Source organism: Chanos chanos, chromosome 2 (genome assembly GCF_902362185.1).
Source record: "Chanos chanos chromosome 2, fChaCha1.1, whole genome shotgun sequence".
Taxonomy (NCBI): domain Eukaryota; kingdom Metazoa; phylum Chordata; class Actinopteri; order Gonorynchiformes; family Chanidae; genus Chanos; species Chanos chanos.
This window is the reverse complement of record NC_044496.1, coordinates 1,845,031-1,872,500: the sequence shown is the minus strand read 5'-3', so window position 1 is coordinate 1,872,500 and position 27,470 is coordinate 1,845,031. Positions and strand designations below refer to the sequence as shown.

Here is a 27,470-nt window from a genome sequence, read left to right as displayed (position 1 = left end):
GCGCCCCCTCTTAGGTGGCATAGGAGTGATTAACACGGCAAGATCCCCCAGCATCCACAGAGAGGGAGAGAGACAGGGAGACAGAGAGAGAGACAGAGAGAAAGAGAGAGAGACAGGGAGACAGAGAGAGAGACAGAGAGAGAGAGAGAGAGAGAGACAGGGAGACAGAGAGAGAGAGAGAGAGAGCGAGACAGAGACAGGGAGACAGAGAGAGAGAGAGAGAGAGAGAGAGAGAGAGAGACAGGGAGACAGAGAGAGAAAGAGAGAGAGAGAGACAGGGAGACAGGGAGACAGAGAGAGAGAGAGAGAGAGACGGAGAGGGAAAACCCAGAAAACCTGGTCCAATCCTACACCTGTGAATCCAAAACCGCTGTGCCGGAGTTTATCTTTCTGAGATGTTCTGTTTCACATCATCAGGTCCAGTTAAATCACAGGAAACTTGGATTTTCTGATGCACCCCTTATGGACACATTAACATCACATTATGCAAATTCTAATGGCCAGGACCATCTAGACAGATAAAGGCTAAGTACAGCACAATTTAGTGTTCTTGACTTTGAACAGCTCTTTGAAGGATGCTTTCAATTACAACAGAGCCAATTTAATTCATTGTACCGGTGCTGAAAATCCATTTTTAAACCTCTGTGTTTCAGACAGACCTCCAGCAGAACGAGTCGTGTACATTAAGCACATGTAGCGAAACGTCCTCCAAACGGATTTGCAAAGTTAGCTGTGATTGGTGCTTTGTTTTGTGTGTGTGTTTTTTTTTCTCTTTTAAAGGAACACAGAGTGTGAATGGGCTTCTGCTGGTTTCAACAGAGATGTGAGGACCGGAGCTTTAAAGGGGCTGGGCTCTGTTTCTCTTGTGCCCGCCCCGATTTTTTATCCCTCTCAAACACGGACACTCCCCTCCTGCAAGCATTTACGAGCCAGCCCTTGTCCCTTTTGCATCTTTGTGAAGAAACAGAGAGAGAGAGAGAGTTCTGTGGATGAAACACAGAGGGTTCCAGCAGGACACTCCTAGCTCCATGCGAAGGTTCCTCCGCAGGCAGGAGGACAGCGAGAGAGAGAGAGAGGGAAGGCTGCAGACCTGCTCCTGCACTTACTGCTTTAGCGGTCCACAGAGAGAGGAGTCGGAGTGCTCACAGATCGGACAGTCCCAGAGAAGAGAGAGGAGGAGTATGAGATTCTGATGCTCTGGTTTGAGGAGTCAGCGTGGGCTTGGACATCCGCATGTCACATCACAAAGTTCACTGGACAAGCAGAGCGCTGCAGGTACCTTATGACAGAAAGACTGAAAGTTAGTGAATTTCCTACAGTTTTTAAACAGTTGTTACAGAATCGTTCTTTTCAGCACAAAGCGCTCTGCAAACACAGTCTGTCTGAGATTACCAGGACGATTCACCATAGAGATTTATCATATTCCTTACGCCCTCTGACAAGCTTAGACATAAAGAGTTCCAAATCTCTTTTTATACTGGAAGACAAGTCATCTGCCGAGTCAAACAGGAGAAGACTTAACAGGACGGTGGACTGCTCTTTAGACACAAAGCATCCCGAGCATGAGAGAGGCACACAGGCATGAGCAGGTAGATCACGCGGGTTTGGCTCTCTTCTTTTTTATTTGTTCCTAAGCCCTGAGGAAGAGACATGCTGAGAGGGCCTGACTGCTGTTAGCAGTTAGAATCGGTGCACAGTCTGTTGGCTGCTGTCGCGGGTGATACAGTCATCTGTATGGAGCTGAACGTTACCAAAGACAGGTGCCTGGCCCTCACAGCCCAGGCTGAGTCTACAGCTGCCCAGCCTGTCTCTGCTCCTGACCCTGCCCTGCTGACTGGGCCTCACGCAGCTCTGAAGCTGGGTTTGGGCGGCTTCAAGAAGGTGTGTCGTCTGGAGGAGGACACCCCCTGCCCCTTCCCCGGGCTGCCGTCCGGTTTCTTGGAGATGCGTGTGAAAGAGGGCAGCAAGATCCGTAACCTGATGGGCTTTGCCATGGCTCGCATGCAGGGCGGCGGCGGCGGCGACGGCGACGGCAGGCAGGGGTCCGGACTCCGGCAGGTGGTCTTCACGGGCTCGGGTCGGGCCGTGACCAAGACCATCACCTGCGTGGAGATCATGAAGCGTAAGATGGGCGGCCTGCACCAGGTGACCAAGCTGAGGTATAAAGGCGTGAGGGAAGTCTGGGGAAGCGATGAAGGAGGAGGTTCGGAGATGACGGTGCACAGAACCGTGCCCTCCATCAGCATCCTTCTCTCCAAGGACCAGCTGGATCCTCAGGAGCCCGGCTACCAGCCGCCCGAGACACACGGCACACTGTGGGAAGAAGGGGACGGACTGGAAAGCCCACAGGACCCCGGGAAGAGAGCTCTGAGGCTGACGGATTTGTCTGGTCAGCCCCAGTCAAAGAGAGTGTGTTTACAGGGGGGGAGCTCTGTTGAGTGAGGGAGGGGCCGTACAGGGCGGAGAGGCGGACAGGGAGCTCACTCAGACAAACGCATGACTCTCACTCTGCTTTCTGAGAGTGACAAGAGAACGCGGGGAGGGTGGTGTTTAGGGAAGATGAGAATGTTGTCTGCGTGTACAGACGACAGAGCCCTGTCGTTTCAGAGTGCAAGACCAGAGCGTCAGAATCCTTTTAGCCAGAAAATAATGACACACTTCACGTCAGTCTGCAGTCTGCAGGGCATAGCTTTTAGTTTTGTTTGAGCTTGTTTTGAAAAAAAAAAAAAAAAACCCCATTGAGGTTCCCGAGCTGTTGGGGTTTGAGTGGAACTGGGCAATGATCGCAGGGTTCATGCAGTTCTCCTCTAAGCCTTTGTGTTTTCTCCTCTTTGTGAATTTTGCGAGCTTGAGCTCAGAGGCACGCGGCAGGTAGACCACGGCGGGAGAGGAAAATTATGTGCCACTTACTTGTTGCCATTCATCAGTTTGAATGGATCTATTGACGGAATGTTCAGCCGTTTGATTTTTTTCCCCCCTCCAACATAGATTGAAAAAGCTGAATAAATTGCCTTCGTTTAACAGATTCATTTCATTTTCTGATAACAATGACAGTCTTAATACTGAGATCTATTCACCTCCGTCGGAGAAAAACACACCATGGTGCACCGATTCCTTGACAAAAACGAAAGGAAGAGATTTGAATAGGTGAATGCCTGTTCAGTCATATACTCACTGACAGACCACTGGTAAATGTTTGTTTGCTTGCTTGCTTGTTTGTTTGTTTATAAACCACAGGCCAGCTTGCATTCATGCAGGGATAGAATATTTTCATACAGTTATTTTCCTTTAGCCTGGTTCATTTCCTTTAGCCTGGTTCATTTCAGACTTAATGCCACCTCTGTATATCCAAGACTCATCTAATCATCTTAGCACACACCGGTTATCGTTTGAATGAATGGTTTGATGCTGGGTTTTAATGGTTTTAAAGACTACCAGCATCCAGTGCATTGTCCCTCTCTCTCAGTAACGTCAGCTCCACTGGCGGCAAGACTGACCTGTGCTGTCTTAGCTTTGCTCTGGCCTACGACAAGAGTTCAGAGTTTTAGGTTTAGCATTGTCATCCAGGAAAAGCACAAATATGAATAATTTATGACAAATCATTTTCAGAAAAAAAAAAGAAAGAAAAAAACGAGGGAGGAGGGATGTGGAAGCTCCAGTCAGCGTGGTGCTCTGTCATTAAATGTACAAGAGCAGTCAAATGTCTCCGGCATGCTGAGGAGTTCCTCTCTCCGTTAGCTGATGAAGGGTCAGTCAGTCGGCCATCACCACGGGCCAGTGTGACAGAGGTGTAGTCCTCCGTCAGGCAGGATCTGCTTACGTCACTCTGAGCATAAAAACACGCTCTTGACTGGGTCAAATCTTCCTTCAGCAGTTACATCCTCTCAGATTCTTTTTTTAAATCCTCATCTTTCAATCTGCCGAACGGCTTAGACGGTCCCCACCCGTGTCAACGACTTGAGTCATGGTTTATGGCTTTTCTATTTTAGCTTCAGTGTATCTTTGAGCTGTTTTCTTTTCATCGTGCTGCGTTTCTCTGAGGGCACAAAAGCACCTAATGCAATCAATTTATCAAAACGTCCCAGACACTCTGCTACCAGCCATGCGCATCGCAGACTCCGGCACATTCCACACCATTCCGGTGTCACGAGCAGGGCCACTGCGAGGAAGACGCTGATGATGGCGAAAAGTGGGGGAAGAACAGCTCCTGTGTGTGACGCTGTCATTCGTCAGTTTGTCTGCGGTTTCTTTGACTGCGGCAGAACACACGACTGAACCTTCCTCCCAAACTCAGTCAGAAAGAGTCCGAGCGAAACAGTCGACCCCGGGCCTGAGAGGAGAACGCTGCCGCGGCGACAAAGCGTGAAATGCAACAGAGTCTAAACATCCTGGAGACGGCGAAGGGGTTACCGCCGCCCGTCTCTTATCACTGAGTCCACAGCTCTCACCTTGGAGACCCGTGGATCTGTCGGCGATGCCGGTCACGGAGATACCGCTTGGTAAATATCATATCGACCAGCAGCTTCGACCAGACATTAGAAATTCCAGGCCAGGCGTGAAAATGCAGATAGGGTCATAAAGGAGAACTCCTGAGTGAAAGGACAGATAAGATGAGCGTGTGGAAGCATTATTCACAGCACAAACTCTACAGGAGTGCCACCAGAAAAACAGCTCTTTATGGTCGTGGTCAGGTTCACTCTGAGCACCTTGTTTTGTAGACAGTAGTGCATTTCCAGACACATAAACAAGTAAATAACAGGACAATGCAAAAGTTTGTTGTCTGTCCTGCACCTGACCCTTATCCCACACCGTGTTTCAGTCCCTCAACCGTTCACTGCAAACCTGCCATCAGACAAACGAAACCGACGCCTCTGTCACGTCACAGACACGCCCAGGACGGGCGGGCCAAATGCCACATTTACACATCTCATCTCAGACGTTCGGAGCAAACCTGACCTCACTAGAAGAATTATCTTAATGGCACAGTCAAAGGAGTGAACCATAATCACATTGTCCCTATATATTAATTTAAAATTTGCTTTTAACAACATTATTATTACTATTATTATTATGATGATGATGATAATGATGATTATTATTATTAGATTATTGTTGTTGTTGTTGTTAATAATAATAATAATAATAATAATAATGTGCCATAAAGTGAAACATTATTATTATTATTATTATTATTATTATCATGATGTTTCACTTTATGGTACATAGTTGTGAATTCTCCACTGTTTAATGTGTGTCAAAGCCAATTATTGCCCACCTTGGATGGGAATGAATTCATTCTTCTGATAAACGAAAGAACACTATTTCTTCCCCTGTCTCTCTCTCCCTTTCCCCCTCTGCAGCAGATGAGAGAAAGGGCTCTAGGTTGGCGTGGGAGTTTGCTATCTCCCTCCCTCCAGATGGTCCCAGCTTTTCTTATCAAGAAGAATGGCTGCTACCGCAATTTTTCAGCTGCCCTTATCTGGAAATCCTTTAAATTGAATATTTACTGGACTGATGTTTTCAGCCAGGGTTAGTCTCCTCAAGGCACTGTTCTCCTCACTGTGTGAGACAGGCCAAAGGAGAATTTTCAGCCTCTTCATGGACTCTCTCTCTCTCTCTCTCTGCATGGCTTGTCAGAGAATAAGACACTGAGTGATTGTATGAATGGAGGGTGAAGGCTCTGACAGAGAGGAGATTGTAAAATGAATGGTCAAATGTGGGGGGAATGGAAGAACTGCGTTTTTGGGGGGGGTTTTTTTACAATCAAATAAACTCAGTCCTACAAGCTTGTCTTTGCTCTGTGAACTATACACTGAAATTACACACAGTGTTTAATCTCACACACACTTACTCACACACACACACAGAGAGAGAAGAAAGAGAGATTGAGAGAGAGGGAGAGAGCGCTCTGAGTTTCTTTCTTTAATATAAACAGATAATTCCCTCGCTCCACCAGAGGCGGAATAGAGAGTTGGTCCTGTGCATTCCTGGGTGCTGAATTGATCAGAGCAGCTGAGGGTGTAATTACAGTGTACTGAAGCCCAGGCTGAAGGCGCAGATAATGAAGACTCAGCCAAGAACCTGGCAGCATACACGAGCCGAACAATATTAAAGGATTATTGAGATAAAAAACGGGCAGACCGAAAGCTGAGACTGCTACTGGACTCAAAGTAGCAGAAAAAACAGAAAGAAAAGCATTGGAAGTGATTAGGTAAATATTAAAAAGCATTTTGGGGGGGAGAATACAGCATTGACACACTTTTCTCTGGGTTCCAGCAAAAAAAAAAAAAAATGGCCAGTATTAAAATATGGGTTATCAACAACAAATGTGGGATAAGTGATGCTTTACTGTCATTTGGGCAAAATAACTAAACATGTTACATTTTTAAATTATCCTGAATTTAACTCCCCGCCCTTACGTGGTTGGCTTCCCCCCAAATACACATAAGGATGTTTCTGGTGGTTTTCTTTTTGACTTTCTTTGGTACATTCTACGGTCCTACCGTCCGTTCCTGTTCAGACTCATTAATCATTAATCGCGTAAGTTAAAGGCTGGTTCACTTCTAGCGTTTTCATTTTCATTGGCGTTTTCATGACTGAACGGAAGCAGCACCTGAGAGATAGTACGATCAGTAAAACTGTGTTTGACGTACAATATAAGCGCGTCCCCGTCCCCGTCCCCGTATGAAGGTGTAAGGTTAGTTAGAGTCGCCACCTTGTGGTAAAAATGGACACGCACATACAGTGACAAATAACAAACGGTAAAGAGTGCAAACTGAGAAAAGCCGTGTCATTAAATCGTCCAGTGCACGGACTATTTTTTTAGATATTAGTGACAAAATAAATAAAATAAAATAAATAATAGTGTGAGATCAAAATAATCTGTGAGCACTAACAAAACAAATCACTCACCTGTTTTTTTTTCTTCAAAGAAACCTACAAACGGAAAAATGTAGGGAAGACACAACACATTATTATTATTATTATTATTGTTGTTGTTGTTGTTGTTTTTGTTGTTGTTTTCGTTGTTGTTGTTGTTGCTGTTAGCTGTTTATTTCCGTGTTTATTTTGCCAAAATTAAAATTAAAATCAAGATGAAACCAAAGATGAATGGTAAAATTCTTCCCCATTCTCAAGTTTCCTTTTTTCTTTAAAAATTTATAATTTCACTTAAAATGTTTTTTTTTTCTTTTTTACTGTAAGAACAAGCTTAAAAATGAATTTGAAATGAGTAAACGAAAAACCTTTCGCTTCCCATACACGGTTGTGCAACTCTTTGTGTGACATCCCAATCCCTGCAAGCAGATTGATCATGCGCAGTTTTCAAAAATTTCGTTCTACAGACCTGTAGCTAGCTAACTAGCTACCAACCTTTCTGTTCTTACCCACGGAATAAGCCAGGCAGTAGACCAACAGTTCCCCAAATCTCCCCGGCTGGCAAGATGTTTTCTGCCGCTGTTCGAATTTCAGCTGCCGGTATCAGGACTGCTGTGCGATCACGTCCCTGTTTCACAGGTAAGGACTGACTTTGAAGGACAATGTGGCTCTTGGTTATGTTTAATGCCTTCTCTCCTATCAATGCTAATACAACAGTTAGCCAGCGGAAACCCGGTTTGCAGGTTCGTGTGAGGTCAAGGACAGTTGCTGTAGGTAAATAATAGTTTACAGTAGCTTATCACAAATATAAATGGTGTAGGACAGTAGAACACGATATTTACCGTGGTAAGGCGGTAATTTTATTTAATAAATTTAATGTGATATAAGTTAGGCGGCTCGGTGGCCAGCTAGATTGCGGACGTGACTACGTACTGTAGCGGTAACGTCAGCTCAGTAAAAGGAAACAGATGAAAGAAAACGTTTTAATTTAAACAATGTCTTCCGAGTTATTGAGGTGCATCCGCGGAAATTTATTTGTCAACAATTTGTAAAACGCACATCTGTGCAACGTTAGCAAGTAGTGCGCGTGCCCTTGCACTGACCCAGTTGCTGAAAGTCACGCTCTCTTTCTATGCCGGTCACTGAGCAACTGTTGCATCAGTGTAATCTCACATAGTCCCCAATTTAAAATTTCAGTCGTGTAAGTAATAGTTGCTTAAAATGGCCTATTTGTCTGAATTACAGAGCCAGGCGAATGCGTTTTTCTCTCCCGGATGACGCCAATATATTTTTTCCGTTATTAACTTCCTATTGATTTGTTGGGGTCTTATGTTTGGTATAGTTCACGTGATGTATTGAACGTGCAGCGAAATAATTGGTTTTAACCGTTTCAGTAGTCGTTAACATGACTATTGATTCGTCCCATTTGAGTAGAACGTTAAGTCCATTGCATTTATGTTCAGTTATGATACCTTTTCTGTTATCTTTTGATTCAGTTTGCTAAGCATTGGTGTTGTATAATCTGACAGTCAAACAGTAACACTGCAGCCTATACATGCATCTCACAGAGTTTGATTTGGAGACATTGTTTCTTTCTCCAGCTCCTCTGGCAGTGCGATGCTATTCCCATGCAAAGCCAGAGACTGATGAGGAGTTTGACGCTCGCTGGGTCACCTATTTCAGTAAACCTGACATTGACGCCTGGGAACTGAGGAAAGGTAACGGAATCCCACATGCTCTCTCACACTGGCCACAGTCTTGCCATCTTATGTGAACACTGAATTAATGCCTTAAAAACGGAAAGCACACAATCTCTGTAGAACATCGGCTATAATCGTGTACGCCTGTGCACGTGTCAGACATTAAGAATTGGATCCATTTCGGGGATAAATGGAATTGTCACACAGTTCATTGAGAATGGAGGTTCTCCCACACTAATGTGAATTAAATGAAAAAGGCTTTGTTGCATGGCAACCAAACCTTCTTACCTGAATGACTGATCCACTGAACGGACGCTGTGATATGAACCTCCAGTCTCTATGAATATAAGACTTGTTTACATTCTGTTTCTAGAAGGCGGTGTCCAGGCAGAGTCCTGCTGACCTGAACCAGACTGTTCTAAAGATTCCTGTCTCTCACACCACTCTCTTCCCTAAGGGATGAATACGTTGATTGGATATGACCTGGTCCCTGAGCCTAAGATCCTAGACTCCGCCCTCAGAGCGTGCCGGAGGCTGAACGATCTGGCCAGCGCCATCCGGATCCTGGAGGCCGTGAGGGTGAGTGAAAGATCTTTCCAACACACAGAGGTCTTAGTCCTGCTGCTGCCTGTCAGTGCTTTGACTGTGTGGTAGAAGATCCAATAGACATGGTTTTGTGTGTGTGTGTGAAAATGACTGGTCCAGAGAAGAGACTTGGTAAACTCTGTGGGTTAGTGGAATAGTTTTCCATGGTTCTGAAAAACAAAACATGGATGACAGTGCTATGATCTTCCTCAGCCGGGGTTACTCCGGGTCACTGGGTCTCTGGACGGCCGGAATGTTCCCAGTATGTTTTATAGTTGACGTTGGTGTGGAATATGGTGACATTGTTTAAGAGACTCCCAGGGAAGTTGCTGCGTGTGCTTTATTTTGACAGTGTGTCTACATTTCACAACTTCAGGTTGGTCTGTAGGAAACACAGGCTGGTTCCAGTTCACACCTTAAAATCAATCATCAGTGTTTCCAGTATGGGTCAAGGAACTAGGGCTGCTATTAATGATTATTTTGTAATCAATTAATCAATCAGTTATTTTATTGATGAAATCATCATTCTGAACTTTTCATTTCATGCTATACCAAATCCTAAATGTATTTAGCAGTAAACGAGACAAAGGTCCATTAGTGGAGTGATGTGATAAACTAAGCAATTCTGTAAATGCCCCAAAACATGACACTTTTTGTGATATAGTTACTGAGCGTCCATTGGGTTCTTGCAGTGGAAGGAGGCGTCATTTGCATTGAGTCATGTCCTGGAGTCAGGCCCAGATTAAGACACATGTACTTTAACCTCTGTGGTGTCTGAGCCACATCTCCTCCCCTTAGCCAATGGAGTGGTAAGAAGCGATTAGAATAAAGTGAATTTCTTCTCGTCTGTAACAGAATGGTGGTGTCTCAAAAAAACAGTTCCATTCCTTACTCGGGCCAAGCTGGGCCCCATGTCAGTGGGTCCTGTCTCGTTTGCTGGATACGAGAACAGAGTGCGTGTGTTTACTTAGGGAAGGTTCAGTTGAGAGCCTAAAGCTGTCATCGCCACGTTTGCCTGTAAGCTGTGTACTAACTCAAACAAACAAACAAACAAACACTGTCAGAGACAGAGGGGCTGTGTGGGATGTTCAGAACCGGCACTAGGGGGTAAATTTGTGTCAACACGTGATAATGCAGAAAGCGGACGCAGCTGGCGTGACTCCGGGCAGGCAGGATCACGCCTGCCAGCGGAATCTCTGAGCGCCGGTAACCTTGTGATCGTTTAAATAACACAAAAGGATACAGTCACGTTAGAATAACTGTGTCTGTTCACTCTCTCTCTCTACAGGACAAGTCAGGACCTCACAAAGACATCTACCCATACGTCATCCAGGAGCTTCAGCCCACCCTGCGGGAGCTGGGCATCTCCACCCCGGAGGAGCTGGGCCTAGACAAACTGTAAACGTCCACACCCTGGGTGGGTTTATGCTCAGTGTGGCCTGACTGTGGTTTACTCAGGATCTCTAGTCTGTGCATGAATGACTTGTCTGATGTCCACTCACCTTTAGCCTCATGCGGAACCCTCTGCACAGTTTCTTTACTTTAACTGATAAAATATGGATGACATTGATATTCAGCGTCGTATGTTTAAAATAAACAGACTTGTCTTTTTTTTTGTCGTTTTTTCTTTTTTCCCCTCTTCTCAGGTCTTCTCTCATCCGTGACCACAGCCGAGGAGGTCAACCATTGCACTTAGTGTCTGCCGTGGATGCCACTGTCTCTGTTTGTGCTATTGTGTACAAAATGTCGGACCTAATAAACAAAGCAATATTTAATGTGTCCTGTGCTCTTTTCTTAACAGCTTCCATATAAAATATTTGCTGTTATGACACCTATTCCTGTATGTGACAAATCCTCCTTTTTTGAAGCGGGTACCCTTTTCACGTCTAATTATGGTTTTGTTTTAAATCTCTGCTGTACACAACTGAATATTGCCCTACTGAAATGGCATTTAATGGGTCTCTCACGTTATGGATCGGAAATGTGATTTAAGGTGTGGGTTAACACGAGGCTAAATGATCTGTTTAACAACACTGAAAGCTATCGCGCTCTTTTTCAAATGATCAGCCGTAGACTGCTCAGTTAGCAGTCAGTTACGAAATCTATTGGGGGGTGTAGTGAGAGGACCCCACATCAACATTTGAGATTTGTGCGAAGTCTGGTTAAATTTTTTTGCTTCCTCACTTGGCTAACACAAAACCATCGCTCTGTGATGTGAAAACCATACGCAGCACCAACGAAACGCTCCTATCCGGGAGGTGGCGGTAAAGAGCAATCAACCATCTTCTATCCGCATTCTAACTGAAGAAAACGAAGAGGCAGACCTGTATTTCAACCACTTTGTTACTCATATTTACAGAGTAGACGGGTGGAAGTGTATTGGTAGTACCGTGTCGAGGCCTGACAGATGGTATTAGTGTTTGAGACATGGTACAGGTTGAGTATCTGACAGCGACATGAACGACATTATGGAGGAGCAAGAAAGGGACGAGCGTCTCGTTGTGCCTCAGCCTTCAGCAGCGAAGGTAACTTCGCGTTAGCGGCCAGCTATGATTACACTAGCCCGTTTAGGTAGAGTTAGCTGGTAAAGCGAAGGTGGATGCGATTGTGATTTTAAAACACTCATCACAATGTCATCGTAGGAACAAAGGACAATAACTGAAGTAGAATGACTACGCTTTGTTCAGATCACTTTTCATGATGAATTATTTGCGTTAAAAGGTTGAATCAAATGTCAAAACATTACCTCATTATCTATCCTTAGCCCGCCACGACCTCTTGAGCTGTGGTTAACTAGCTGTACAGTTGCAGTCGGTCAGCGTATCTGATCTAACAGTTATTTCAGTTTCATTTTAATTACGATTGTTTATCAGCTACCACAAGAAGATCTTTCGAGGATTCAGGCGTTTCTTTGTTCTTAATGACATCACTTGCTATACGATCTCATGTGAGATCGTATAGCAAGTGACATGATTTCATGGGGACATGGTTTCATGATTTCTCAATGCCTCAGCAATTGGATAAGACGACGTTAAAAGTCAGGCTTGTCCAGTATGACTGCTCATACCGCTTCTCCTATTCCGTGGGTTTGCCTCGATCTTGTCCTGGTGAAAAGTTTCGTAGTATATCGCTCAAGACTGTGTGATAGAAATCGCATGCATTTCCTCTCCTCCATACATATAAACTTGTTCCTAAGTGTTAGGTAGGTTAAGAGATCCACTTAGACATCAGGAGAGATTTATTATGTGGAATTTGTTTTACTAGGTGCTGATATTTATGCTGATTTAGGGGTAAATGTGTCCAGTGTCTCTATGTGATTTCTGATAAACAGTGCAGCTGTGCTAATGAACCAGTAATACAGCTGCAACACTAGCGTTACATATGTCCTAAACGGTCCTCTCTTGTTTTCTTTCGTTAATATAAATTCATCTAAAATGAAAAAAACCAGGGGGCGGGCGGCAGGCCTAAGGCTGTGGACGGCAGTTCCAGGCCGGTGGAGAAAAGAGGTCCTTACATTATGTCCAAAGCTCCAGCCATACACGCGAAACTCCGTAAGTCCTGGAATGAGGAAATGAGCTTTCCTCTCAGGAAACTAAAACGAAAAAGCTCTTGAAACCTGTTTGCTCGTTGTAAAATATGCATGTGCTTATCAGGTCACTGGCATTCCTTTAGTCTTGTTCACATGTCCCACTGTGCTGGGTTATGAAATAGGCAGGTCATGTATTTCAGCATATAAGGAATTAGTTTATGACCTGTGGTTGTTTTGAATTTTTTATTATTTTTTTTATTAAATTGAATTGACTGTGAATTTTTAATTTTGTTGTTGTTTGTGCAGAAAAGCACAGGGAGATGGCCAAAAGAGTGTTCAAGAAGACAGGCTTCACCTCAGGGGGGCTTGTAACGCAGCAGCCCAGGCAGACTAGCAAGAAGTGAGCGTCCACAGAGCGGAGTGGGGTGTGGATCACTCCAGGCTGACTGTCTCACTTCACACTGACTGTCACTACAGAGTGGGGTGTGGGTCACTCCATACTGAGTGTCTCACTCCACGCTGACTGTCTCATTCCACACTGACTTTCTCTACAGAGTGGGGGTGTGGATCACTCCACAGTGACTGTCTCACTCCACACTGACTGTGTCTACAGAGTGGAGTGTGGATCACTTCACACTGACTGTCTCACTCCACGCTGTCTCACTCCACACTGACTTTCACTACAGAGGGGGGTGTGGATCACTCCACAATGACTGTCTCACTCCACACTGACTGTGTCTACAGAGTGGAGTGTGGATCACTTCACACTGACTGTCTCACTCCACGCTGTCTCACTCCACACTGACTTTCACTACAGAGGGGGGTGTGGATCACTCCGCAATGACTGTCTCACTCCACAATGACTGTCTCACTCCACGCTGACTGTCTCACTCCACGCTGACTGTCTCTACAGAGCACTGTTTTTCTCTTCACATCAGTGAGGAGAACAAGCTGCAGTTTTTGTTTGTGTATTTTCTTTTTAAGCCTCTTGTCTGTATGACATTTGTATCTCTGCTCTTCCCTGAAGTGTGAAGTTCAACAAAGGATACACAGCGTTGAGTCAGAGTGCAGAGGACACTCTGGTGTCTTTGGACTCAGACAGGTGAGGAAAGACAACTGCATCTACCATCCAAAAGCTGCAGTATTCCTGTCCTCCTCTCTCTCTCTCTCTCTCGCTCAGTCTTCAGCTTCATTTAGAATCCTGTATACAGATCCACTTCCTGTCTCACTTTGATTGTCTTTTTTTTTTTTTTTTTTTTGAACTTATCACTTGTGCAGTGACGTCGAGTTTGAGTCGCAGTATTCATCAGGATACTCCTCAGCAGAGGTGAGTCCAAGGGAGGGGTCATCCATGCCTTTCTGAGACACAGATGGCATAAATGTGCCCCCTGAAGCGTGAGGTAGACTGAACATCAGGAGCACATGTTCTCACAGCAGCAAAAAAAACCCAACAAAAAACTTATATAGTTACGATACGTGTGTGTGTGTGTGTGTGTGTGTGTATACACACACACACACACAAGTATCGTAAGTTTTGTCCTGCAGTGTGAATGCCTTTCGTTGTCTCTGTAAGAATTATTTAAGTTTAGGCTTCAGGCAGGGTTAGTAGCATTCTGTTTTAATCTGAATGTCTAACTCAGGGCTATCATTTTTTTTTAAATAATTTTGTCATTTCAGTAGCGTTCTGTTTTAATCTGAATGTCTAACTCAGGATTACTACTGAGAGACTGTATGCACCTGTCTCTATCCATACAGACTAGTTATTCCAGATTATTTGGCGAGGATTTTACTCACCCTTCATTTCTTCTTTTTTTTTCAAAACCTTTACTTATTTCCCCTCTTTTTCCTTTTTATGCTCCACATATGTCTGTCACCTCCCTAAATCTCCCCTCCTCTCCCATCTTCTCCTCTCCTCTCCGTTCCTCTCCAGGTGCACCCTGATCTGAGTCGGCAGCTCTTAAAGGACGGCTACCGATTGGACGAGATCCCCGACGACGAGGATCTGGACCTTATTCCTCCCAAAGCCATGGGCTCGTCACTCTGCTGCTGCGCAGACAGGCCCTCCTGCTCCATGCAGTGACTGCAGCGCACGCGCACGCGCGCACTGGGCCAGCCCACCAGAACCCTGGCCCTGCAGCCCTCACCAAAGCAATCTCATCACAAACACGCAGGGACACTGCTGTGGCATGGCCACGCCCAGTCAGGGAGAACACGCAGTCTGAGCAGGGCTACACTACACTTCAGACCGAGCCCCCCTCCACTCACACGCCCACTCAGCGCGGTGGACCGCTGTCTTATCCCAAAGCCTGAGCTCCTCACCCTGTCAGCCTTACCACACGACAGTGCAGCTGGGATCTTCCTCAGACCGCCTAACTGTCAAGAGATGCCTCCTCCCACGTCCTGTGTGTGTGTGTGTGTGTGTGTCTGTGTGTGTGTGTGTGTGTGTGTGTGCATGTGCGCGCGTGTGTGCGTGAGAGTAATATATAGCCTATGTGTTTTAGGCTCAGTGGGTCCAACTAAGAACCAGAGAAAAGTTTGTTCCAATTTTCAGACCTTAGTATAAAATGACTCTCAGTGGAGGATTTTCTATGTGTGAACGTAAACTGTTCCTATGCTTTAAGATGACATCACTTCCTTTATCGCCTGTTTCCTATGTTATGTAAGAGGCAAACGCAGGACATTCATTCATTAGGTTTTATATAGTGAATATAATGCATTATCTGTTGATTTGATCATTATCTGAGGTTTTAAGACTAGTACAGGTTCCTGATACAATGTCCCTGGCTTATGTCTGTGTTAATAAGTCAAAATAATTTATATGTTTTTGCATGAAGTCGTGCACGTTTGATCTGATGTGTGCAATCTTTGTGTGTGTGTGTGTGTGTGTGTGTGTGTGTGTATCTGTCCTGTTCCACAGAGATCATTCAAGTCTATGGAGGAAAGAGGGATAAAGGCCTGTTTAAATAATGTGTGTTGTAGGCAGTGATCAGACAGGCCCTGTAAAAGAAATGATGTGAAACAGAAGGTGTAGTCACTGGCAGTGGAAGGAGAACTGTGATGTGAAACAGAAGGTGTAGTCACTGGCAGTGGAAGGAGAACTGTGATGTGAAACAGAAGGTGTAGTCACTGGCAGTGGAAGGAGAACTGTGATGTGAAACAGAAGGTGTAGTCACTGGCAGTGGAAGGAGAACTGTGATGTGAAACAGAAGGTGTAGTCACTGGCAGTGGAAGGAGAACTGTGATGTGAAACAGAAGGTGTAGTCACTGGCAGTGGAGGGAGAACTCTGATGTGATACAGAAGGTGTAGTCACTGATAGTCTAGCGTATTCTAAGCTTCCAACCTGATCCACATTACTGCATTCCCGTGTGTGTCAGAGATCCACGTTACTGCATTCCCGTGTGTGTCAGAGATCCACGTTACTGCATTCCCGTGTGTGTCAGTGATCCACGTTACTGCATTCCTGTGTGTGTCAGTGATCCACGTCACTGCATTCCCGTATGTGTCAGTGATCCACGTTACGGCATTCCCGTGTGTGTCAGTGATCCATGTTACTGCATTCCCGTGTGTGTCAGTGATCCACGTCACTGCATTCCCGTATGTGTCAGTGATCCATGTTACTGCATTCCCGTGTGTGTCAGAGATCCACGTTACGGCATTCCCGTGTGTGTCAGAGATCCACGTTACTGCATTCCCGTGTGTGTCAGTGATCCACGTTACTGCATTCCCGTGTGTGTCAGAGATCCACGTTACTGCATTCCCGTGTGTGTCAGTGATCCATGTTACTGCATTCCCGTGTGTGTCAGTGATCCACGTCACTGCATTCCCGTATGTGTCAGTGATCCATGTTACTGCATTCCCGTGTGTGTCAGTGATCCACGTCACTGCATTCCCGTGTGTGTCAGTGATCCACGTTACGGCATTCCCGTGTGTGTCAGAGATCCATGTTACGGCATTCCCGTATGTGTCAGTGATCCACGTCACTGCATTCCCGTGTGTGTCAGTGATCCACGTTACTGCATTCCCGTGTGTGTCAGAGAGAGGAGTTTTATCTGCCTCTCCAGAGAGAAAGTGGGAGACTCCCACAGGAGAACCTCACACTGCTGAAAAGTGTGAAATAGACTGAGAGAGGCACGTCACAGCAGCGTTTTGCATAGACTGTGATTCTTTGCTCCCTTTGTTCTTCTGAAGGTTTAATGTCCCAGTGAAGGACAAAGTTACACACTCAGATAATCTCTCCTGTCCTTACTGCCGGCCACGTTACCGTGGTATCAGTTTATAGTCACTGTGTGTGGCTAGCTCAGACCTTGAGCATCCCAGTAATGGGAAAATAAGTTACTTTGTCTTGTTCATTCTCTGTAAGGTCACACACTTCTCCTTGAGTGGGGAATTTTGACAGGCATCGCCCTTCACGGAAGAAGAACAGCCCCTGAAATGTGCTGCATTGGTTTGCAGTAGCACTGATGCATTCTGACTCCCTTAACTGTTTATTCTGTCCACTCTGTTACTTTCAACCCAAACTGGGTGTTTTTTGTTGTTGTTGTTGTTGTTTTCTTTTAGCACATCTGTTTGCAGACTCAGCGAGCAGAGCCTTAGTTCTCACCGCATGTCACCCTCTCTTTCACACGTCGTCGCCTGTCTCTTGTTCTGCATTTCTCTTCCTTTTTGCGTTTTATGCTTTCTCTTTTCTCTGTAGTCTTTCTTTTTTACTCCGTGTCTTTGCTTTAATGCATGTATGTGACATGCGTGTGGTTATGGCATGCAGACACATGTCCCTTGGTGAGGCAGCAGGATCCCTGTCCCTGTCACAGGGTGAATTGGTTTGTAAAACAGGGATGTGACGGGGCAACAGGTAGTAAATGCATGGAGAGAAACTGAGACAGTCCGTGGACAGTTCGGTTCTGCCGGCCGAATTTGGCTATATATATATATATTTTTTTTTTTTTAATTATTATTTTATTATTTAAGTGTCTGGATGCAGCTGATTGGAATGTGTGGGGCCAAAATCGGACTGTCTTGGTTTAGCTTCCTCTTCTGCGGTGCTCTTAGCTTTAGACTACGCAGGAAGTGCCCCTGCCTGTTTCCTGTTTGTCCACAAGATCATATGGACCGGCTCCTGTGTCAGCTGATTCACGTTTGATTCAGGTCTTTACAAGCTGTGTGGTGATTCCTGCTTCGCTCTCGCTCTCGCTCTCTCTTTTTAATGAGCTAACTTGTTATGACATGGAAAAAAAACTTTCCTGTTATCATTGATGTTTGTAGGGATCAAGGATTGTTTTAAGTGTGTGTGTGTGTGTGTGTGTGTGTGTGTGTGTGGTTCTTGCACTCGGAGCTTGGTGCTGTCCGCAGCACGTGACTGTACTATGCAACTAACAGGACAATCTGTTTCCTCGCCCTCTCGATAAAATATGCGTTACCAAGTGCAAAATGCAATAACCTGAACTGTATTTTTTTTGTTTTAAACACTACTTGTATTTTGTTGTAAATGTTACTTTCCATATTAAACTGTAATGAGAATGAATATCCACTGTCTTCGCTGTGTGAAAAGCTTTTCGCTGCACCCACACTCCAAAATCCCACTTTAGAACCACGTGCGTTCTACCACGCGGGGGCAGGCAGGAGCCACACCAAGGAGAAATAATTGTTCAATTAAAAAAAAAAAAAATCACACAAGGTCTGCCTGAAAGCTCACGTGAAACTACATAAATAAACACCATCCCTCAAATAATAAACACTACACTGTAACTTTTACTGAGGGGAATAATCTACTTGCGGCAGACTGATTTTGCCATGTTCTACCGCCACCGCACCAAATTTAAAAAAAACAAACTAACAAAAATGATGTCTTTTTATTTAATGCTAGTTGTAAGTGATAAATTGTCTGTCAGTAATATGCGCTTACTTAACTTGGAGATGAAGAATTAAAAAAAAAAAAAAAACAGTACACTGTTTGGAAAATGTTGAACCCTTCCAGTTAGCCTGTCTGGTTAATAAGTACGTATAGATTAACTAACAAAACAATTTTACTTATTCCGTCTTTTAATTTTAACGTTACGTTACATGATAACGTTATGAAAATGGTGAATGAATATGAAAATTAATTATACCCTGATCTGAGTACCTGGTATTGCCATGACAGCGAACAACGATTACAGTCTAATAATCAGTCTTTGTATATTTAAGAGAATAGATCAGTGACGGTACAAATCCTGCCTGATTTGCATACCTGCTGTAACTATTCAACGAACGCATCTAGTCGCACAGGAACTCTAGAACTTGTTGCTGTTACTGGGCGGGCCCTATTGATGTTGTGCGCTACGCCGGGGGGTGCAATGCGAGGGAGGAAAATCGAGTCAAGGGAGTTACAACCTGAATACCAGGCGATTCGAGATATGAGAACGGGCCCCGTTTCGTGTCCGTCCCGATTTTAGAGCTAATTCCATTTCTGAAAACCGAATTTTGCGCCCCCGTTCACACTTGATTTATTGCTGGAGGACGAATATTACACGCTTTGTGTGCATGCACGGTCTCCCGACGTGTTGGCCAGTGATAGAGAGTGTGCCAGAGAAGAGGGAAAAAGGATAACCCTAGGAAGAAGGGATGGTGGACAATTCCGGTAGCAGTAAGGCGCAAATGGTGAGTGTTGCTCCCCTCTTTTTGGCGCTGTGCCCAGAGCAAGTTTCGATTTCCACTCTAACATTAAGTCAGTGAAACTAAAAGTTTCTTCATAGGTTATTCGAAAGAAATTGCACGGCGTTTCGTTTGGACTTCTCCCCCACCAATTTCGAAAAGTTGTGCTATAGACAACGCGTAGACGGTTATAGACTACCTAGTTTACAATAACGCCCATATAAATTATTTGCTGGATCTGTAGAAGTAAACAATGTGCTCTGCTGTAGATATAGTAATATTGAACAATTACAAAGTATGCATCGTTCGACATATATATTTATATTTTTTAATTCTGTCAAATTCACGCACAGCCACGCAAACAAACTACAGTAGACCTTTTACGCTCATTCACATATACGCTTCCCTGGCGCCCCGCCATATGCTTCTACTCAGCGTGCATGCCGTTTTCATTAGGGGCAAGGCGAAGACTCCTATCTTTTATCAAATATTAACCTTAAGATGTGCTTGCTTGATCCTTCTTTGCTTTTAAGCTGCGTAAATGTCCGCTGAAATCACGCAAATTTACATGCTATCAAATTGCCAATTTTGACTGGCTGTTGTCTTCGGTAAAGAAAGTGTCTTATTTGCCTTCGAGTACTGGCCTATTTCGTTCACTTTCTACCGAAATGACAACGCTGCATTCTCAGATATATTGTTTATTGTGTGAGCCGGGGCTGGCTGTTTGTGTCTGTTATCTCGAGATCAAAGGTAGAGAAATAATTTATTACCCTTGCCTGTTCTTTTCCCCCCAACACTACAATTCGCCCCTCAGTTTGGAAAAAGAAAATGTGTCATTAAGACAGTACTGCTGAAAATGGCCAGAGCAAGTTTTATTTTTCCAGTGCGATAATGTCGTTACAGGCCCAATCGTTTTAGAAAAAGACCTTTGTACATTGACGATGCGTCGAAGTGTTGTCATAAAGACGATTTCATTATTAACGTTTTGTTTCTGGTAACGGCGTACGTGTCGAGTATTGTAGAAACATTCTTACTTTCATAGTTGTCTTCACACACACCCACGTGTGTACATAGACATATCTATGTACGTGTGTGTTGGGGAGGGGGTGGGGGACAGGACATGTCCTCGTGTCCTATTCTCGAAATTCTCCCTTCCACTTTTGTACAGTCCACAGATTCTGTGCATTTAACGCTGTTCAAAGACAGTGTTAATGCTGGGGTCTTTTTTTTTTAAGGTGTAACCTGTGGAGATTTGAGGTCTGGTTTTATGACGGGCCATTGACGTCTTTGTTGCTTTCCTTTCTCAGCCCAGCATGTCTCAGGAGAGTGCTCTGGGAGGGGCTTTTCCCCAGGGGGGCACGGCAGGGGTGAAGCTGGAGGCAGTGATGGAGCAGCTGCAGAGACAGCAGCAGGCCCGGCTGGAGATGGAGCGCAAGGAGCGGCGTTTGCGGGAGGCCCACATCATGTACGCCCAGCAGGTAGCTGCCCAGCAGGCCATCCTGGCCGCGGCCAGGGCCTCGGGCGCCGGCTTCATGGACAAGGGTCTGGGCGGAGGGGCGGTGACGGCCGGGCAGTTGTCCCGCGTGTCGAACCAGAGCAGCGTCGACTCGGAAAGGGAGGACGAGGAGGACAGGGGCCGGGACTCGGGAGAGGATGAGGAAGAGGAGGAGATGATGGAAGCCGACGAAGGCAGCGAGGAGGAGGAGGAGGGAGGGGCCGGCGGCCTGGAGTACCTGCGTAAACAGACCCTGGCGTTGCAGCAGGGGGCCTCGCGTCTGCCCGTTCGGCCTTTCGGGAGCTTCTCGGTCACTCCCGCTGGAGCGGGCTCCAAACGGGCTCCTTCACCTCCCGTCAGAGTGAAGCAGGAGCCGGAGGAGAGCCTCTCTCCCGCCGGGCCTCACTCCGCGATCTCCCCTAACGGACAGGCAGACTGGAGCTACGACGAACACTTTAAACAGGTAAGATCTGCCCGTTCCATCTCTGTGCTGGAAAAGTCGTAATGTTTACTGAGTTCTTTCCTCATTTGTCCATGCTTGAAGGGAACGCTGGTTCTATCGCCTCAAGAGGAAAAAAAAAGTTCCATTATTTAAAACAAAGTTCTAAATTCGTAACATAAATAACATTTTTTTTTTTCTACATGCCTCAGTTTTTTGATCTGCCCCTCTAGTCCTACCCGTTTTCACCTTTGTGTGGCACTCGCAAAGCTCTAAGTGAGGCCAAACATTTGTTTGGCTTTTGTGGCCAAAAAAAAAAAAAAAAATCCTAGAAGTGTGCGTTGGCAGAGGGCCAGTGCGAGGGTGTCGTTCATTCAGTCTGCGCTCTCTCTCTCTCTCTCTCTCTCTCTCTCTCTCTCTCTCTCTTTCTCACTTTCGCTGCTTCCTTTGCTCCTGGCAGGAGCTGGCTTGGCCAGGTGCCAGTCTACAGAGACAGTTGGGCCAATTTTGTCAGAGAGTGGGTGGGTATATGGAGGGAGGGGTGTGTCCGTGGAGATTAAAGCCAAGCAGAGTACAGTAGCTGCGGTCCCCTGCAGGAGTGCTTCGGCAACCTGCCAAGCGCACTTTTAACCAAAGGTAAATATTGCGGAAACCGCTGCGTGAATGTGTGCTGGAATGCTGACTGGAAGCTATTCCACACGCCCGCCGTCGCGGTACAGGAGTGACGTACCTCCGTGAGAGCTCGGAAGAGGTTGGCTGTAAGAAAAAACAGGGAATGTTGCCAAGGAGTTGACAGGCCTGGGGGGGGGGGGGGGGGCGCAGGTCTGTAAACACAGCGCAGACCCCATTGTTGACTGTCCGACTTTAAACACAGTTTTCGTTGCTTTCTGTTGAAAGGGAAAAGGTGAAGGACTTTAAATCTGGCAGATCTCTGGTGAGCGGGACTGTGAGTGTGAGAAGTCAGGAAACTTCACTCGCTTGTACATTCACTTGAATGATGAGGAGAGAGACAATGCGGAGATAGGAAACTCCGTAAACTCTGTGTGTCACTCAACAGACAGCTCTGATTCTTAATCTGTCAGAAAACGACAGAGCTGTTTAGCTACCGTTCTGCGCCTCTGCTATGAGCGGGTTTGGATCAGGAAAGGTGAAGGAGAGAGAGAGAGAGAATGTGGGAGAGAAAGAGAGAGAGAGAGAGAATAGGAGAGAGGCGAGCCTGGCTGTGCTGTGTTGCTTTTATTGGGTGGTAGTGGAGGGTGGGGGAAGGGGAATCCATTGTACGATGAGAATTGGTCTGGCCTTTTTGTTTCCACCCTTTCATCTTTCCTGTCATTATGTCAGCTCTGCAGTATTTAATGACAGCTCATCTCTTGTGGCAGTTTCAGGTTGCATTGCTGAAGGGGGAGGGTCACGGGGGCTGGGGGAGGCTCTGGTGAGGGTTTTTTTTTTTCTTTTTTCTTTTTTTGATGGTATTCTCTGTACAGGAAGCTTGGATACTGTCTGGGATGGCATAGACTCCAGAGGATGAGACTTTAACCTGTATTAAACATGTTTTAGAGGAGTCTCCAGACCCATCGGCCAAAGCCAGAGAGGAGAGAATGCTCCTGTGTGCTTTGCCGTCTTTTGGGATTGCAGAGTGAGAAAACAGTCAACCCGCTAGAGCTTTCTCTCAGAAGTGTGGTCATTTTACCCAGCAGATCTCTCTCTCTCTCTGAGGTACAGCAGAACGTCTCTGAAGCTTCTGTGAAGCAGAGAATTAGCAGTGAAGTTGGTTTTAGCCTTGGATTGTGCGTCTGAAATAGAGCACTGGCTACAGCCCTCTGTTTTTTTCTTGTTTAAGAGCAGTAGGAAGTTGAGGGGTAGTGTGTGTGTCTGTGTGTGTGTTTCTGTGTCTGTGTGTGTGTGTACACGAGTGTTTGTGTGTTGAGTGATTGTGTTTTGCCATTGATTTATGTCTTCTGACCTCAGCCCTGCCCTAAACAACAGACTAAATAATTGTCAAACGAGAAGATGGACAAAGGCGTCGCGTGCATGGACAGCCGGGGGGGGGGGGGGGGGGGGGGGGGGGGGGGGGGGGGGGTCAGTGGATGTCAGGGGGGTCGGGGGACAGGCCTCGTGCGTGGTTATTCGCAGTGGGACGTACAGGCTTGCTGACCCCGTTAATCCCCTGTTACTCCCCTGGCCTCCCCCAAGTCCCCCACCCCACTTCTCCCCCCCCCCCCCCCCCCCATCCTAATCCCACACTGATTAATAGGGTTTTAATCACGGCCGTGGAAGGTAGCCTGTCGGTTCAGCTCCTCACTGCTCCAAGGCAAACAAACGCCCACAGACACAGGCAGGTTACAGAGAGAGAGAGAGACAGAGAAACAGAGAGAGAGAGAGAGAGAGAGAGAGAGAGAGGGAGGCTGAAATGAACCATGTGCTGTGAGAGTCTCGGCATCTCAGCCAGCCGAGTCCTCTCTCTCTCTCTCTCTCTCTCTCTCTCTCTCTCGACACACTGATGACCCTCCATTCTGCCTGAGCAGCGGCGTAAGTGCAGGTTTGGCTTCATTGCATCATTAAGCCTGGAGCAGCCCTGCTCCTCAGCCACGGAGGCCTATTTGTTGACTGCCTGTTGCATAATTTAGTTGTCACCGCGGCGACGTGCGAGGCGGGAGCCTATAGAGGAAGTGGGGTGCAGCACGGTTGCAGTGACGATCGATGCGGATTGTGTAAGCTTTTAGAAGGGCAATGATTGGCCTTAATTATGTCCCATGCATGATGAATGAGCAGGGCATTGTGTGAGCAGATGTGGCTAAGTATGCCTCCTCCTCCGCGGAATGTGGAGCAGGAAGAGCGCCGCGTGTACGTTAGCAGCACACGGGCTATTTGAAATATGTGAAAAATGGTTGTTGCCATGAAACAGAACTTGTGGTTGGAAACCTGCCCCCCCCCCCCCCCCCCCCCAGCCTTGTCTGACACAGGTGTATCTTTTGACCTACTTTTACACTCTTTGAGTTTTCCTTTGTGGTTTTACACCCAACAATAAGATACATTTTGAAAATATAATGTTTACTCTACTATATCCCATTTATGTATGCCGCAGCCCGTAAGAACTTAAATTCACCGTAAGCTTTTCTGAAACCAGTCCTAAAAACCCTGTAAAGAGTGATTCATTAGATCAGGAATAATGTTAATGAGGAGTGGTGATGTAACAGTGGCAGAAATGGAAGATTGCACTGTGACACACACACCTTCCTCCTCCTTCAGCGCACAGCTCCAGACCTGACTCATCAGAACGACCAGAACTTACAAAACTGTTAGATGCTCAACCAAGAGCTGAGAAAGCCCTTTTTTTGGGACACAAAACTGATAAAAATAGAAAATGGATCCGTTTTATCTGTAACTGTGCCTATATCAGAAAGCATTTCTGAATAAACCTAATCTGTGTTTCTTTCTTTGCATCGTTAGCAATATTTAATAGTCCACATCTGTTTTTTTTGTTGTTGTTTTTGTTTGTTTGGGGTTTTTTTAGCGATTTATAGCACTTTGCTTTTCATTATGAGGCTTTGAATGGTTATTTTTAAAATAATTAAGATTTGAAGTGTTTTTGTGGGGGAACAGGGCTTAGATTTGTTCATGCTATACTTTAGTCTGCTAGTCTGTTTAGTTAGCAGGCTCCCTGTCTGCAATTACTCAGTGGATTCTGACGTTTTTGGTCGGGGGGGGGGGGTGGAAGTAAACCTTAAAGAAAATGCACATTTAGATTTTAGCATTAAGACGCCAAATGCCAGAGTAGGCTGTGATTTCACGAGTGAACATTCAGAGTACCATAACATGTTTTAAAATTTCACAAAAGTAATGTGTTTAATTAATTTAGTTTAAATTGCGGTATTTAAACAGTATTTGAATTAATGTTGCTGAACTTCTGAATGTTTTCTTTATTAGCTGCTCTCTCTCTTTTTTTTAAGGATTATTTCTCCTGTTAAATGTAGAGTTTTGTCCTAGTTTCTCGTTATGGTTTAAGTGAACTGAGCATTTGATAACATCACACTTGGCGGTTTTGTCTTTTAATCATGGAAACTAAGAGTTACGGTTATAAAAACTTACCATCTAGAGACATCAAAACCTACTTTCAACAACAACAACCTGGAAATGCCCAGTATGGTTTGCGCTGATAACTAAGCTCATTTCCTCTGTAGTTGCTGATTAGTTTGATTAAATGTTGTCTCCACAGAGCACGAGTCTTCTGTCTTTCCTCTGACACATACCAGTAAAGCAAAAGAGACATTCTCACGTTAGCTGGACCTCACTGTATGATTCACTCCTCACCTCTGTCGGAAACCTGAAGCCTGTTTTTTGTTGTTGTTGTGGTGTTGTTGTTGTTTTTGTTTTTTCATGTATAGTGGAGAAAATCCAAATGATTTGTTCAGTGGTCATGCTTTTAATCAACATGTGAGTGACCATCTGTGAGGGACTTAATTCTTTTGACTGTATGAGTGATGGCACTTTTGATGGACCTGGTTTTAGCCTCATTAACAGTGAGACTCAAAAGGCAGGTCTTACCGGTGTCTCTGCGTCTGCTGAAAGTAGCTCCTGTACCCCTGATCTATTTGTTCAAAGAATGTTTGGCCTCGTGTGTTCGCTGAATGGCCGTTGATCTGGAAACACTCGGGGCTCATTGATTTTCATTGGTTTACATTCTCCAGGACTACACATACAAATTTAGAAGAAGCCTTGAGTCAGGCTAATCTTCTGAGATGATCTAATTGTGTGTGTGTGTGTGTGTGTGTGTGTGTTTGTGTGTGCGCGTGTGTGTGTGCACGCGCGCACTGAATCCTGCGTGGGGATTTGCTCGTACAATCCTGCTTCTTACAGTCAAGTGCTGGAGATTCCCAAACCCAGAAATAGAGGTATTGAATTTGGTAGGGAGATGAAGGGGGAGGGTCAGCGGCGGAAGGAGGGTAAGTGTGAATTGAAGGGTGGGGGGGGGGGTATAGGGTGGAGGGAAGTATTGGTCTGTTTCAACATTTCACTGCCTCACCCAAAGGAAACATTCCAGACAGAATTAAAGAGTTAACTCTTCAAACAGTGAACGTTCCCATCAGGGGCTCCTACAAGAGACCACAGGGTGGGCTGTGCTGGGCAGGGCTTTTTGGGGGGGTGGGGGGGGGTCGCTTGAGTCTGTGATTGATGCTCTTTTAGTTCATTTCTTTAGTGTCGCTTGTTCTGCCAGAGGAGATGGAGATGTAGCAGTGGGAAGGCTTAGAGAGGAGGGGTGAGAAAAAAGGGGAGAGAGAAATTTCCCGTTTATCCGTTTATTCCTAACACCAAACAGATAAACAGGGTGGACATCTGCAGCTGGTGAGACAGGGGCTGGCCACCCTGGTGTTTCTCAGAGTGATTTTTTTTTTTTTTTGGATTAAAAATGTACACCCCCTCATCGCTCAGCGGTCAGACTGAGAGAGTGATATGTCTGACCATTACTCCTCAAGTGGACACGCTGATGTAGACACCACTCCATTTCTAAAGTGTATACGAGAGCTCTCCCTCAGCCAACGCGGCAGTCACCCAATCCGTCCCTCTCCGCATCTCAAACATCATCACTGAATTACATCTCTGGGTTTTAGAGCACATTTCAATGTTTCGTCAGTTTTATGGTTAAAAAAAAAGGATTTTTGAACTGTGTTACAGGGATTTGTCCATACAACATTTTAGATATTGTTCATTGTTGATGTTGATGTTGGTGCTGTTGCCTGGTCCAATTGAATCCTTAATAAAATAGCACAAGCTAAGAGCCTCATCTCCTAACACACAAGTCTCCGTGCCCTTCGCAGCCTAAACCCAAAGCGCGGCTAGCTTTACAGCCTAAACCCAAAGCGCGGCTAGCTTTACAGCGTAAACCCAAAGCGCGGCTAGCTTTACAGCGTAAACCCAAAGTGTGGCTAGCTTTAGCTTTTCTACCTAAACCAAAGCCACAGTTCATTGCAGTGGTCATATAGGTCGCCCGCTGTGTACGTGTGGCTTTCAGGTGCTCTAATACTCTAACGGAGATGCACAGCGTGTGGCTGGTGGGCCCTGTATGTAAATGACACTTCTCCATTAGGGAGATCACACTCCTCTCTGAAGCCACCCTGGAGGATTGACTCTGATGCCTCTAATGGAGAAGGGGGCCGCTCATTGCCGCTGTAAACTGATCGGTCGACGCAGAGCCCTCTCTCACAAGGTGTCTTGTTTGC

The 27,470-nt window shown here is 45.6% G+C and overlaps 4 protein-coding genes across 4 annotated transcripts in view; all 4 read left to right on the top strand.

Annotated features, from left to right (window-relative positions):
* The first annotated feature begins 1,734 nt into the window (after positions 1-1,734).
* Positions 1,735-2,442, top strand: rpp25b (ribonuclease P/MRP subunit p25, b). The gene has a single exon (XM_030793554.1). It carries the CDS (start codon positions 1,735-1,737, stop codon positions 2,440-2,442), a length of 708 nt encoding a protein of 235 aa, XP_030649414.1.
* A 4,897-nt stretch (positions 2,443-7,339) lies between these two features.
* cox5ab (cytochrome c oxidase subunit 5Ab) lies at positions 7,340-10,940 on the top strand. Its single transcript, XM_030794428.1, has 5 exons — positions 7,340-7,515; positions 8,478-8,594; positions 9,034-9,155; positions 10,450-10,578; positions 10,808-10,940. Exons 1-4 carry the CDS (start codon positions 7,443-7,445, stop codon positions 10,561-10,563), a joined length of 426 nt encoding a protein of 141 aa, XP_030650288.1. The 5' UTR covers positions 7,340-7,442; the 3' UTR covers positions 10,564-10,578; positions 10,808-10,940.
* A 596-nt stretch (positions 10,941-11,536) lies between these two features.
* Positions 11,537-15,481, top strand: fam219b (family with sequence similarity 219 member B). The gene is made up of 6 exons (XM_030766658.1): positions 11,537-11,686; positions 12,610-12,712; positions 12,997-13,090; positions 13,718-13,792; positions 13,969-14,017; positions 14,621-15,481. Exons 1-6 carry the CDS (start codon positions 11,618-11,620, stop codon positions 14,768-14,770), a joined length of 540 nt encoding a protein of 179 aa, XP_030622518.1. The 5' UTR covers positions 11,537-11,617; the 3' UTR covers positions 14,771-15,481.
* Positions 15,482-19,288: 3,807 nt separating this feature from the next.
* LOC115805885 (AT-rich interactive domain-containing protein 3B) overlaps positions 19,289-27,470 on the top strand; it is a 35,465-nt gene continuing 27,283 nt past the window's right edge. Inside the window, exons 1-2 of the mRNA XM_030766583.1 lie at positions 19,289-19,324; positions 20,626-21,276. Coding sequence (XP_030622443.1) covers positions 19,289-19,324; positions 20,626-21,276 — 687 coding nt within the window. The remainder of the gene's footprint in view (positions 19,325-20,625; positions 21,277-27,470) is intronic.